At 45.5% G+C, this 14,759-nt stretch overlaps 1 protein-coding gene across 8 annotated transcripts in view; it reads right to left on the reverse strand.

Moving 5' to 3' along the window:
- GRIA3 (glutamate ionotropic receptor AMPA type subunit 3) overlaps positions 1-14,759 on the reverse strand; it is a 306,481-nt gene that overhangs the window by 13,739 nt on the left and 277,983 nt on the right. For 2 of the 8 annotated variants that reach the window (XM_007507066.3, XM_001379597.5), the window contains one exon: positions 10,665-11,101. In XM_007507066.3, coding sequence (XP_007507128.1) covers positions 11,083-11,101 — 19 coding nt within the window. In that variant the 3' untranslated portion in view covers positions 10,665-11,082. Of the gene's footprint in view, positions 1-3,258; positions 5,472-10,664; positions 11,102-13,602; positions 13,722-14,759 lie in introns of those variants that run through there. The other 6 variants (XM_056809187.1, XM_056809190.1, XM_056809188.1 and 3 more) reach the window with 6 other exon arrangements.

Raw genomic sequence — 14,759 nt, forward strand, 5'->3', positions numbered from 1 at the left:
GGCATCTAAGGTGGTTGCCGCACCATTTGAAGGCATCAGAGGAGGACTCTAATGGAGATTCTTTCATGAGAACCTTCTTGATTTCTCCAACTCTTCTCCCAAAAGACTGTCTGAATTTTAGAAGCAATTACACTTGGGTATGTTGGCTCCCCCAAGAGAAAGTAAACTCCTTGAGGGCAGGAACTCTCTTGGTTGTTTTTTTTGTCTTTGTATCCCCAGTGTCTAGCAAGGTGTCTGGTATGCAGTAGGTGATGAATAAATGCTTACAGATTGCTTCCACTGTATCCTAATTCTGTGAAGTTTGGATAATATGCCTACCTGGTAATATCCTCACCCCCAGATTATTCCATTCCTCACCTGGTGCAGGGTGATAGAGAAGAGGTGGCATGCAGAGAAGCAAAGGCCCTGGATAATCCCAAAGCTTCTTTTGTTTGGCTTCAGGATAGATTCTAAATGCAAACCTCTATTTACAGGAATCCAGATTTGCCAACCAAGTCAAGGTAGTAGTTATTCACTTTAAAAGAGAGACGCTTCCTCTTAGAAAAGGACACAGCATTGGAGTCCTCTAACCAATAAGCTTGTCTTGTGGCTTTAAAATAAGTTTTGATTTTCTCATCACCATCTTCTATGCTCCTATGAGTACTTAAAGTAGTGTGAAGGTGCCCGGCACTGGTAATAAACCATGGCTGCCATCTGGGGACCAGTTTAACTAGGTTCAGAGAGGCTCACCTTTAAAGGGTTGGCCCCCAGGGAATGGACTTTTTCATAGGAGCATAGACTAAGAGCTGGAAGTGCCCTCAGAGGCCATCTACTCCACCCCCCCCCCCCCATAACCATTTTATAGAGGAGGAAACTAAGGACAAATGGGGTTAAGGAACTTGCCCAAGGTCACACATAGGATCCTAAATTTAGATCTCAGAGATCATCAATGCAATGAAATGACTTGCCCAAGATCACACATAGTATCCTAGATTTAGAGCTGGCCATCTAGTCCACAACAACTCCCAAAGATCACCCATCCAGGTGGATGGGAGCTGTGCCATGGTTCAATTTGCTGACTACAAACACTCCTGACAGCAGAGATCCTTGAAATACTGGAGTTAGTGCCAATTTCTTAGAAGCCGATGGACACTATGCAGGGACATTTCTATGACAAAAGTTTTACCTTTCTTATTCCATGCCGCTCAGGCTATGTATGGTTAAGGCAGGTTCCTGTTCTGAAAGCAAACCCTCCATGGGAGAGGAAAGGCTGCCCCAGAGAGAAGACTTCAGTTGCTTTACCTGATCCAGGCAGTAGAGGAAGACTCACTCCCCGAGAACTGGGAATGGAAGATGCTATCTTAGAACATTGACTGATTTCTTACCCTGGTCACAAAAAGGGACATGGAAGGTGGTGATTTCAGCACTTGAATATTTCCCCTGGAGAGGGGAAACAGAGCCTGGCCTGGCACCATGTCAAGAGCTCTCTAGCCAGAGGTATTCCAGGAGCTTACTGTTTCTTTTTGAGGTCTGCCCTTCTTTGAAGGTGGCACCATTAACAGAACACCACCACGTTACATGTGGGGGTAGCTGTGGCCATAGAGAACCAGGGCCAAGTTTTGATCACTTTTGTGAGAATTGGAATAAAATTGAATAGCTCTATTTGGGGATCTTGCTGCCACGACTGGCTTCCATGTCCCAAATATGGGCCTACTTACAGGGGTATCCAAAGGCTGCTTTGAAAAACAAACTCTCTCACATCAGCCTGTCGTAGTGCCTGAAAGTAGTTGCTCCTTTGGGCCTTGGCCTCATAGACCCTGTGAGAACACAAATTGGTCATCTGCGGGTAACGGTACATCAAGCCGGAGATGAGGAACCTCCCCAAAATGGCTAGCTGGCTCTTGGCCCTGAGAGCTTCTAGTAATCGCTACCCTTAGCCCAGAGGAAAATTTCTCTCCTTGGTGGCCTGCATGGGTGCCCTAGTCAAAGGATAAGATGGCAGATGAAGGATAAGAAGCAGTTGAAGAACTATGAGCAACAGGTAATTAGAATTTCTGAGCACAGAAGGCCACAGCCCAAGCAGAAAACAAATTGATGAATATTACTTAATAGTTCAGAACCAGCTTGAGTCTCTTCCTTCCCTCTATTTTTCTCCTTCCTCATCTTTCTCTCATTCTCATACATTCTTATCTTGCGCTGCATTTCTCTCCCTCTCAGCACCAAACTCTCTCTTCTTTTCTCCTTTGCCAATCTTTCCCTCTCTCCTCAATTGTCTTTTCCTCTCTCCAACCCCTAGTCTCTCCCATTATCTTCCCATTCCCCCATCCCTCTCTCTACTTCTCCTTTAACCAGCCATTAATAGGAAATGAAAATATTTTTGAGAATATTGACTATGTTCATTTGATAAAGTTTTATGCTCATAGGATTTCTGTGTCTTGACTTCAAAGGAAACCAAACTAAATTAAGCTGTTTCTATTATCTGTGTGGCCCTCAATTGATTTTTCCCCCTGTGGGCCATACATAAGTTCTTGATAGGATACAGATTTCCCATCACCACATTAAGCCATGAGCACTGCAGCACAAATGTTTTCTTATTATGTTAGATAGCAGAGAGTAGCACCCCAAAGCTCTGGGACACTAGACAGATAGATTATGATAAGTAAGAGAGCAAGAGAGCAATTTGAATCCTAGAGCTGGAAGGGACCTTAGAGACCATCCAGTCCAATCTGGTTCTAGAGCTCGAGGCACCATCTTGGTACAGAAGATCTGGGTGAGCCATGGAAAGGATAGCTAGCACGAGATCCTCAGGGCCCTGTGCATTTGCCACAGAGAGGGAGAAAGGGTTAGAAAGAGACACAAACTGCCCCTGTGTCCAGATGTCATAGTCAACCTGAAGCCTTTGCTTCAGGGAGCTAAGGATCTTAACGAATCTAAGCTCAGGGGACTATACGCCACAGTCTAGGCCTAGGGGCCTGTCTTGGCCCAAGTCGGAGCCAGGGGGTGGGGAGTTAATGGGTGGCTGACTGAGGAGGTGAATGAGTGGCTGGGTGGGTGAATAGGTAACTAGATGCGTTAATGGGAAACTGGGTAAATGAGTAAGTAGCTAGGTAGATGAATGGGTAGATAGGTAGGTAGATGGGTGACTGGGTGAGTGAGTGAGTGGCTCGGTGTTAAATGATCACATGGCTGGTTAGGTAGGATGATGAGCATGAGTGTGGGGAATCTAGCAGGCGGAATCATTCCAGGTGACTAACTGGACATCAGAACAGAGAAGCTGGATTTTCTTTACAATTTTATTTACAAAATGTACTAAAATTGTTCGTACAATACCCCCATTACATTGAGGCTTGGGAACTTTGCCCACACATGCAATTTATGCTTTGATAGCCATTAGTTTGCTTGGGAATTTTTTTTTGTTCACTCTAGTGCAGTTTGGCTGACAAAAGGAAAAGAACCCCTAAAGAAATCGAATCCTCAAGTCTCTACTGCGTGAACTCTCATAGCTTAAAGTTAGTAGCAGGAAGTTGAAGCCATCCATACTTTTAAAAAGTTTATACATGCAAATTAAAAAAAAAATAACAAACTGAGTTACCGGCCCTTCACCCTGGTGAAGTTTTCATGCCGAGAAATGGAACAGCTTACATCGATAGCCATTTCTCTCTGTCCAAGGCCAGTTTGTGTTATACAACGTTGTCACGCACAGCTGTAGCTTCCTGCTGTGGGGAATGATATATAGCATTCCAAAGCTGAAAATCACAGTTTCATGAAAAAAATGGAGATTCCCCCAACAGTTCTGTCCTTGTTCAATACCGTTTTAGTACTTGCCAGGTGAGTTCTTCTCTTTATCAAACGGTTTGGGGAAATGAGTTTATGTTACACTTTCTTGGTTTTAACGGTTCATCCGATGGGACTTTTCATCTCCGTTTCCTTCTGAAGACTGAATTGAAAATACTCCAGTTCTGGGCCCAAGAGTCCAGCTTTGGGAGAGGACTCAAATGGGCCCAGTCTTTCTGGTCTCCTCACTTCCAATATGCACTCATCATTAGTGAGCTAAGACTAAAAAACTGCCAAAAGCAGACTGCTAGCTAGAAAGTAATTGATTAGTGCGAGGAGACTGGACTTGTTTAGACTTCTCAGTTGAATTCTGCAGTACAGATGGGTCTATTTACTTATTTATAGATGGAGTGGAGTGGCCTCTAGGCAGTGCATCCCAGTGGGGAGACTGATCTATCTTGAGGCTCCCAAGTGAGTGGTGCTGAGGATCTCTGTTTAGCGGTAGGATCAAGAACACGCCTTGAATTTCTTTATTTTTCGCCTTTGCCAACCAGGAAAGGACGCATGCAATCTGGGATGAAGTGCCAAGGGCAGTCACAGGCAATGACAGGTGGTGGGCCACATCTAGCAAGAGAGAAGTGAGCTGGAGGAAGTGCGGAAATGGTAAGCTCTCTGTGAAATGCTAGCCTATTTCCATTGCTGGACCCTTGAAAGGCATACTTATCAGAGAAAGCAGAGCTCAAACACAGTGTTGGTTCTGAGAAAAAAGTGATTCGAAACACAGCTTGGAGCAGCGTCTCTCTCACCTAAGTGCTTGCTAACTCTTCAGCTATGGGGGATTCCAATACATACGGAAAGCAAGAAAAGTGATTGGGCTTCTTGGCAAGCTGCTTGAAATCCATTGGGAAAAAAAGCACCAAGAGGTATGCCTGATAGAAGACGTGTCCTGTTCCCTTGCCACCCATGGGAGAGGGAATCCCTTCACCAACTGGGAAATCACAGAAGTCTTCCAAGGAGTCTGGTTGCCGACCAACTGCAGAGAAGTCACGGGTCCAGCGTGTTTGAATTCTCTTTTCTCAGAGGGTTGTGTTCATGGTCATAGGATATACACATGTCAGGAAGGTTGAACGGATATAGGGCTGATAGAAAATCTCTGCCGATAGGGAATACTCAAAACATCTGGGGAGCAACCGATACTAGAAGTGCCAGTCGGCTTCTCAAGTGATGGGAGACAAAGATTTCAAATTGGTTTAGCTACGATGGAACATGGGCAGGGGAAGGGGCTGGTATTCATAGAAATGAATCCAGGTAATTGGTTTGGTTTTGTCAAAGAACAGGATGGACATTTACTGAGGATGTGATATATACTGTGATATCAAAGAATGGCTTTTGTGAAACTGCTTGTTTTTACAAGAATTATTTCCATTTGAGAATCTTGCCCATCCACCTTGTGTGTGTATGTTAGCTTGTGTGTCTGTTAGATTTTCAAGCAAAGCAAGACCATTTCCACGATGATTTGCACTTCTGCAAGTCTCAGAGTGTTCCATAAGGCACTGAAGGACAAAAAATCAGTTTTTCCTATTGAAAGGTCATTGCACCATCAGCAATATTCGTGTCATGCCTGACACCAAGGAGAGAGAAAAATCTGGCTCGGGATCCTTGAAGCAGCCACTTTTTTCGGTGAATCATTCTGTCACATGCTCCCAGTGGGGAGGGACCTGCAAAGGCAAGTGGGAGATTCAGCAGTGCCCCAAGGCTGGGCATTCCCTGGCCAAACCCTAGGGCTTTACAGTTCTCAGACTGGTGCCAGTCCATGGAACTGCTCCCCAGTTGATGTAGGCCCTCTTGGGCCTTCATGTAGCTAGCCAGGCCACTTTCTGAAGCTCGAGGCCCAAGGTCAGCTAGGCAGGGCCTGAGCTATCCTGCAGGGCTTCCTAAAGACCCTGGGGCCTTGGATACCCAGCGGATGGCTTAGGTTGTTTGTAGGATAGAAACCATCTGTCACTGACCCTGAGATGCAAAAGCGAAGGACTGATCTGGTTTGGTGATACCACCTCCCAGTGGAATGAATGACCTTTAGTGTCTTTCTATTGCCTTTCAGTACATGTCCAAAGTCTAGACCCTGGCATTTGAGGTTCATGATGATCTGCTTCTAACCTGACTTCCTCTCTTCATCTCCCATCTCTCTCCTTTTACATATGCTGGGCCACTTGCTAGCCTTTGACTTCATCCTGTTCTCTTCCCTTCCTGTGCACAAACCTAGACTCTACTCCACAATTCCCCACCATGTTGAAGTCCTACTTTTCCTACAAGGCCTAACTTGGCTACCACCTCCTTCACAAAACCTTCCATCAGCCTTTCATTAAGAAATGATTCTTCATACCTCTCCTCTCCCTCATTTTGAATCTCTCAGGGCTTCCTGTTTTATCTTTCCTCTGTGCTTAGATTGAGAGACAGAATGACGCAGTGACTGCCTTGAAATCTGAAGTTAGAAGCCCCAGGTTCAATTCCTACCTCTTCTGACATGGACCGACTGTGTGATCACATGGTCAGGTTACTTAACCCCTCACTGCTGTAGGCAACTGCCTCCCATTGGCAGAGGGAATTTTTACCTGGGAGTTCCCTATACTAATGAAATCATAGGTCTGGTCCCAAACCCCACAAATGTACTTGATAATATTCCAACTTGCAATGTACACATTCAGGTGCATGTCTAACCCATGCATGCACTCGACTATAAATCCTTTAAAAAAGTGATACGAATTTTCATGTGTGAGCTCTGCATATACTAAGCATTTAATAAAGGCGGAGTGAATGTGTTTTTTTTGTTGAGGACATATGCATTGCAGTTGTTCACCAGGTATGTTAATTTCAGAGTCTGTAGCAAGGAAAAAGATTTTATGCAGATGAATTGATAAGTGGTTTCCTATGGCTGGTGAGGACACATCTTGCCACGGGAAAGGTTACAGATGGTTTCTCTCCTATCCACAATCTAAGCTTTTAGAGTTTTGAAGTTGAGGGGGAAAAGGCAAAATGTCCAGGGGCTTAATATACTATTACAAGGATGCTCGCTTTGACGCCACGTAGCCCAGTAAAGATGCAGGTTATGGGTCCCTCCCTTCTCAGTGCAATGTTCCCTTCCTCCCCTTTCTTCCCAGCACCGATTCTCACCCCTGTGGGATAGCACGATTATGTCCTGCTTGGATGACACGTCCCCTCCTCATGCCAGGAGTGACTACGAGACTTAGTGAAAAGGGTATTGCAGACATCGCCCCCTTCTGTGCCCAAGCCCAAGAGCTCTGTTTTAGAGCTTGGAACCAGACAATTATAGGAATGTGAACAAATTGGCTTTCCTTGACTAAAAGCTTCAAGCACACTATTTCCCACCAGCCACTGGGTAGACCAGCTGCCAGGCCTCAGAAAAGCCTTCTGGGCCTGCCTCCCCATCTGCCAAATGGGGAGAGCAATCATCCTCCCTCTCCCAGGATGCTGTAAGGATAAAGTGAGGTCTCTGAGGGGCAAGGACTTTGGGGAAACACAAATGCAATACAAATTACAGTAACACCTCAGGCACCCAGCAAAGTGGGGAAAGATGGGATGCTTCACTTAGTGACATTTTTTTTTCAGTTAACCGAGGGTTAGCCCATTTAGGCAATGAAGGGGTGACCCTTCATAGGCTGTAGAGACTTGTCTCAGAAATGTTTACTGGCTCATCTTATCTTTGAAAGTTTTCAACATTCGGCACCTCCAAAGAAGCCCTGGCGGAATATGCAGCTCAGATTGCCTGAGAAAATAAACCTAGAGGGGAAAAATGAGATCTTGTCCCCAAAGGCCACATTTGCTTCCAAAGTCGACAAGAGCAGAGAAAAGACTGCCTCTGTAGTCAGAGGATCGGGGTTCAAATCCAACCTCTTATGCTTATTACCCTGTGTGACCTTGGGCAATTCAGTTAACCTCTCTGTACCTCAGTTTCCTCCTCTGTAAAGTTAGAGGAGTTTGGACTTGATGGCCTCTGTGGTCTCTTCCAGCTTTAGAACTATGATCTGTGATCTATGCTCTTTGAAATAATCATTGAGAAATAACCGATATTTCAAAAATAGAGTCTGATTAGAAACGCAAGAAGCCAGAGGGAGTTCCAAAAGACAACAGGACCATTAGACAGTACTTGTAGTGGAAAGAACATTGGATTTCTGAATCAGAGAGAACCTGCATTCAGGTCCTGGCTCTGCCATTGACTAGCTCAGTGACGTTGGGCATGTTCCTTCTCCTCTTCTCTGAGCCTCAGATTCTTCCTCTGCCAAATAAGAGGGAGGAATTAGGTGGACTGTGAGGCCCCTTCCAGCTCTAGATCTGTGACCAGATGTGTGACCTTGGGCAAGTCACTTGGCCTCTATGGGCCTCAGTTTCCCCATCTGTAAAACAAAGGGGTTGGACTAGATGGTCTCTGAAGCCCTTTCCAGCATCAGATCTATGATCTTGTGTGTGACCTTGCATTCATCACATCACCTCCCTAGGCCTCAGTTTCCCAATATGTAAAATGAGGCAGTTGGATTAGATGGCTTCTAAGAATGCTTCTGGTTCTAAATCTGAAATCCTTCAATTCACAATACTACACCCGGCTGCAGGAAAAGGAGGAAAATTCCCAAAGTTCTTGGGAAATGAGAGGCTCATAGCTGACCTGACCTGCATCCTCCCAACAAATGCTTTGCTGAACTCACTGTAGGCATTAGCTAGTGGTTTCCCAGCCCAGTTCAGATTTGTGCAGTGCCATAGGCAAAGGTTATTTCAAGGACTTTGGAGGCTTTCCCCTTGTTCCCACAGGCTTCAGCTGGGCCACTTTAGAGGGCAGCCCTTTGGGCCGACACTGTGCCCTGATGTCAGGCCCACCATGGTTCTGGTCGTCTGGGTGCTAACTGGGGTGTTACTGTATTGCTGTTCGTCCATCAAGACACAATCTTTTCTCATTTACTCAAGCCTCAAGAAGCAGGATTTTGCTTTGGGGGAAGGGGCTCATCCAAGGGCACGAGACTGAAGCCAAAGAAAAGGGCAAAAGGCAAGCTCCACCTAGGAGCTAAGGCAAACTCTGCTTCCTCTGGGCACCTACCACGTTACCATGGGCTCCTTAATATGCTTCTGCTCAGAAACTCTGAGATCGAGCGGTTGCTGGTCTCAGGGTCCTCTCCGGCCCTTGCTCTGGGGATGTGTTTTGGTTTAAGGCCAGTAGACCCTTCGATAAGGAATGGAGGTCATAGGTTCTGAGTATGCGTAGCTGGAGGCCATGCTGGGACAGGACAGTCTTGAGTGTTATGGCAGTTGCCCCAGTGGGCCCAAAGGTCAGTGATCCCTGTTGGTCTTCCAGTGACAGAATATATCTGGGCTGGGAGGGTGGGAAGGAGGGACTGACCACCAGGGGCACGAGTACGGGGAAGAGCTTGGCGATGTTTCCCTTCTCCCAGGCCTTCCTTTGTGTAGAACTGAGCGCACAGGGTTAGTCTTGGCTCTCCAACTATCTGACTCACATCTTAGGCCTCTGAAGGTCACCAGCAGAACATGGGCAATTACAGAGGCATGATGGTCCAGTAGAAAGGGCATTCTCCCTAGGAATCGGGGGACCTGGGTTCTAGCCTTGGCTCCCCTACGTATTTGCTATGTGACCTTGGGCAAGTCACTTAGCATCACAGAGTCTCAGTTTCTTCCTCTGTCAAATGGGCATCATCGTTCCCTTAAAAGAGGTAACAGATGTGAAAGCATTTTGGGGTGTTAAAAGCTTACTATCTCAATGCAAGATATCCCTCATTTTGACCCCACTAATACCAAATTTGGGATAGATAAGCTGAGGGGCAGCTGGGCTGAAGTTTGCCTTTGCACTGTTCTGGGAAGAGGAGGAGTTGCTAAGCAAATTAAAAATGTGCACAAAATTGCAAAGGGTGTGTTTAAACTGCTCAGGAGAACAAAATGTTTTTAAGGACATCAACACATTAAGTGTTTGCATGCAAATGGATGATGCTAATTAAAAATGAGTTCATTCTTTTTTCCGTCCAGTAAAGCAGGCCCAGCTGAACCTCTACTTGAAAACACTCTGTTAGCACTGTTTTGTGACTGTTATGACTGGGGATCAAAGAGTAGCTAATGTCTGCAGCAGCAAAGAACAAAAAGCAAATGGAGGAATCAAGGTTCGGCTTAAACTCAGATGGGGAGGATCATCAGGTGTTTTCAGAAGCCCTGGCGGGACTGCAGTGGGGCTGTTCAATGGGTGGGGAAGCTCAGGAACACATTGCCGCGAGCTTATGGGTGCCAATGGCTTTTGTGGACAGGGGACAAAGGATGGATTATCTTTGACAATAGAAGTGGAAGTTGGACAGAGTTACTAATTGCTCTTTGCTATTGCAGACATCAGTTTGCTTATTCACTATGGCGTATGGACTGGAAGGTACTATAAATCGATTCCTAAGAGATGTCTATACTCAGACTTCTCCTTAATTCAAACTGGCCTTGCAGCTGGTCTGAATCAGGCGAGGCTTTGCTGTAGGTCTCTAGGCTCCAGTGGCCTCCACCCGCAGAAGTCTGACTATAGATGGGGAGGGTTCAGGAGAGCGGCAGGGAGGAGGAGCTTGCTTCATGTCCTCCAAGAAACACTTACCTGAGCATGAATTCTTGGGGGAGGGAAAAAGAGGGAAAATATGACTCAAATATTGGAAAATAAATGATCCCTGGATTCAAATGACTGTTTCAAGACTCATAGACTCCCTTTGGGATTACTTCACTTCATTTCTGCTACTCATCTTTATCACTGATTACTGGATCAATACGTAATAGGAATGGCTTTTCAAGAGAATTCACCCCATGGCGGGAGAGGGGAAGGGAAAGAGGCCAAGGAATGCAATTCAATCACAGACATGTTACCCAGAGACTCAAGGAAAGCATCATTCATTATGTGGGACAAGAAAGGCACAGTCGCCGAATAGTTTTCAAAGAATCCAACAAACACTCTGAAGACTAGACATGGCTCGGAAGAACGTCACCGAGCTGAAAAAGGAAAGGGCACACAATACACAGCAACGGAAGGGCAATTAGCTTAGTCGGAGCAGGCCTTGGCCATACCCTAGATCTTAACACTTTCTGTTCCGTACACGTTGTAGCCTTCTCTGTAAGTGGCATAATTCTGGGTTGTGGCGGCAGGAGCAGGCTTAAAGTTTTGAGTGTTCTTCGTGAGTTTCATGCGTTTGGATTCCGCTCGAGATTTGTAGCAGAATTCTATCAGAGCCACCATCATGGCCAGCCCCAGGCCTCCAACAAGGATATAGAACACGCCGGCCACGTTGCTCAGACTCAAAGCGCTGGTCTTGTCCTAAGAGAAATGGACAATGTGATTAGTTGTTGGGAAAATCACAGACAGTGGGACATCATCATGCTTTGCAACAGTTCAGGGCTGCCCTACACTGTCAAGATAGCTAAACACAGGCATAGATGGAACGGCCCAACTCTGGCAACTGGCTCGCATCATGCAATAAGTAGATTATACTTCCATTGACTGTTACGATCCCAGGAGTCCTACCACCTCAAAAAGATGTTTAAAAACATAACCCCTTGGCAACTAGTTTCAGGAACCCAAGAGTAAATGGAAACACAATTCATTCCTTTGCGAGCCTCAATAAATACCTATTGTCAGAGTTCAGTCATGACATCTCTCTCTCTCTCTTTCTCTCTCTCTCTCTCTCTCTGTCTTATTCTCTTTCTCTTTCTTGTCTTCTCTCTAAGAAACACTTTTCATTTGGGAACCTACAGTATTCTTTGTCCTCTCTACCCTAGTCCTTTCCCCCTGAAACACTCTGTCTATCAGTCCCCGAAGCAATAGGTGAGAGTATTAGAATTTCCTAAAACTCCAAGCTGGGGACATTCTTTGCCAGGGTCTTTATATCACTGTTTCTTTCTCAGTGGTTGAGAGATCATTCCATTTGGGAGCATCCTAGCTCATTTGCAGTAGAGGTTGGTCTGTCAACGTCCTCCCAAGAGCTGTTGGGGCCTATTAGGAGGCCCCCTTTAGTCCCTGATCGACTCCATTTACAAATCAGGGGACATTTCTAGGAGGCTGGTGATTAAAAAAAATACCAGCTCCTTTCAAAACTTGGATTTCAGTGAATGTCAAGGATAATCTTTAAAAATACTAAACTGATCATAAGCTTTCTATCTGCTAATTTTTTAAAATGAGGAAGACGGTCAGTTACTTTCAGGTCAGACTGCAAATTTGACTAAGCTAAGACTGCATGAGAAAGCAAAACCTGGATTGCTGAATAATGGAAAGGAAAAAAAATTGCTACCTGGACCCCACCTTCAAGGTAGGACTGACCAAGGGAGGGAGGAGGGGTTTTCATTGAAAAAGTAGCATTTTGTAATCTGTTTAGAGGGAATTGTAACCATTTTGCTACTGGATTTGTCAGAATGACGTGCTCATCATCACATTATTACCCCGGATGATTACTTCCTGTTTTAGCTATAATAGCGTGGGGAGCCATTAGGGGCGTTGAACAATGGGAAGAACATGGCCAGTCCTTGGATCTTTAAGGCAATTAAAGTTAAGTGGGAAATATATGTAGGAATGTCCACGCCCATATGTTTCTATTTCATTGAAGCCAGCCCCATATGCAAAGGCCAATTGAAACTGGCCTGTGTGTGAAGGAGGATGGAAAATACCCTTGCATGAGCAACGCTGTAGCTCAATGTTCATCTAGGAGAAGGGGAAGCTGAGGAAGGAATACAAAATAGATGTCACTTAGAGCAATGGACCGATTTGGCGTTGGCTCTCCCTCACTAATCTCCCCATTTCAACCCGACTATTGGATTTTCATATTTGTTCCGACATGACCCCTAAAAACCTTGGCAACGAGAGTTCTGAATTTCATATAACTGAGCTCCCAGGCAATTAGGCCACTTATGGCCATGAGACATAGAGCTACAGTAGCAAAATGGTTCAGTGCATAGGGGAAATGAATGTTGGCGTTTCATGAAATGAATTAACCGATCCCACAATATTAGTTTAAAGAAAGAAAAAAAGGAAAAGAAACGGAAACTCAAAGGAAAAAAAAACTTTCTTGGGGGGAGCAAAGGGATAGAGGGGTGGGGTGAGGGAGAGGCGGGGAAGAGTGTTTCATGCTTATCAATGTGATGTTAATCCTGACGATGTATACCCTTGACGAGCATGCGGCTAGTTCTCAAAAGCGCTCCAATTAGCTTTGGAAGTGAGAAATGGGACAGGCCACCAAGGCCTTCGAGAACTTCCCAGGTGCTGGATTTGGTTCAACAGCAGCTGGAATGAAGCTGATTCAGGAATTGTTCCAGAGACCAGTCTGGTTTCCCGATTTGAGGGTGGGGCCAGCATAATATCAGAATGACCAAAAGTACTTACGACTTATAAAGTCTCTGATAGTGGAAAAGAAAGAAAAAGCTGTTGTGATTGGTTCTTCTTTTTGTGATTTTGGAATTGTTTTTCCTTGAGTCTTTAAAATGTAAAATACACTGGGAATCCCTTAGAACATATGGTGGGCCAAATCATGGCCCTTCTCCAAAAGGTCTGGTGTAACACAGCCAGCCCGGTGTGGCATGATTGGTTGCCAAGGCCTGCCCTTATTCTGCATTCTAAGGAGTTCCCATTGTACTGGGGTAGTAGGATTGTGTATGTTTGTGCACATGTGTGCATGAGTGTGTGTGCACGTGTGCATGTCTATGCATGCGTGTGTGCATGTATGTGTGTGTGTGTGCGGGTGTTGTTTTGGGAAAGCCATTTCAGGGGGGATCAAAGAAACAGTGGGTCAAACTGCGATTGCTAATCAGTACAAAAAGACCGCCAGCGACTGACCTTACTCCCGGAGTCCTTGGCTCCGCACTCCCCCTTATCGTACCACCATTTGTTTTTCAGCTTGTCTAAGATGCCTTGTTCACTGAGTTTCAATACTGCAAGGTTTACAGGCGTTCTTCACGTGGGAAATAACATAAATAACATTATATTATGTTATTTTATGTTATTCAAGCTTCAAACTACTTTAAAACTATAGAAAGCGATAAAGCAGGGAGCCCTGGCCACAGTCATTTTAGACACTGCAGGCAACCTGAGCATTTTTACCTTATCAAACTTTACGCTAGAGCATCTCTATATTTACCAGGGCCTGCCCATATCGCTTTGAGTAATCGGCACACACTGTTAAATAACGAGGGTAGAAAAACAAGGCAGTCACTTATGGGGGCGGGCTCTCTCTCCCCGTGGATACAATTGTCTGACTGCCACTGACTGCAAGTTGGGTTTGATCTAACTGGGCATCTTGTTGGACTTCCAGACAGAAAGCATTGGGGGGTGAGGGAAGTAGCTCAGGAGAAGAACAAGAAGGGAGTCCACATTATAGAGAGAAAAGCAGAAAGCAACAGATTGGACATAGTTGTCGTTGCCGTCATCATCATCACTAGCACCATCATCCTTAGACACGGGAAGATAGCAGCAAAGAAAGTTTGTCAAAACATTTGTTGGATTGGCCGGAACAGGCTCTCGAGTCTTTGTTAATACTATGAGTATCCCTTGACTCAAGATACACCTAAGGGCACACACCTCTGCTGATGTCCTCCATTTAGGGCTGGCTCACTGTGGGGTGGAGGTGACTCTGGTCTTTCAAGGGTATCACCAGAGGAGGCCCTACCTGACTGAGCACTGGATTGTGGGTCTGTCAGCTGACGGCCTCCCTGGTTAAGGGGGCAGATGCTCACCACCAGAAATAGGGGAGGTGGCAGAGAACTAGGGCGCCAGAACCTTTTTTTAATTTACAGAAGCTCACTTGACTTCTGAGGCCTGGAGGGACTGGCTTTTCTATGAGTGGGGGAAGGATTCGAGATCCAGGTTTTGTGAAGCATCCAGGTAAATGAATATGTGGCAACATTCAAGATATGCAACTTGTGCTTCGAGGTTACTAACAGGGGGCATATGTTTGTTAGTTAGGTGAGAAGAGAGAACAGAACACCTAGAA

The sequence above is a fragment of the Monodelphis domestica genome, chromosome X (genome assembly GCF_027887165.1).
Source record: "Monodelphis domestica isolate mMonDom1 chromosome X, mMonDom1.pri, whole genome shotgun sequence".
NCBI classification, from domain to species: Eukaryota; Metazoa; Chordata; class Mammalia; order Didelphimorphia; family Didelphidae; genus Monodelphis; species Monodelphis domestica.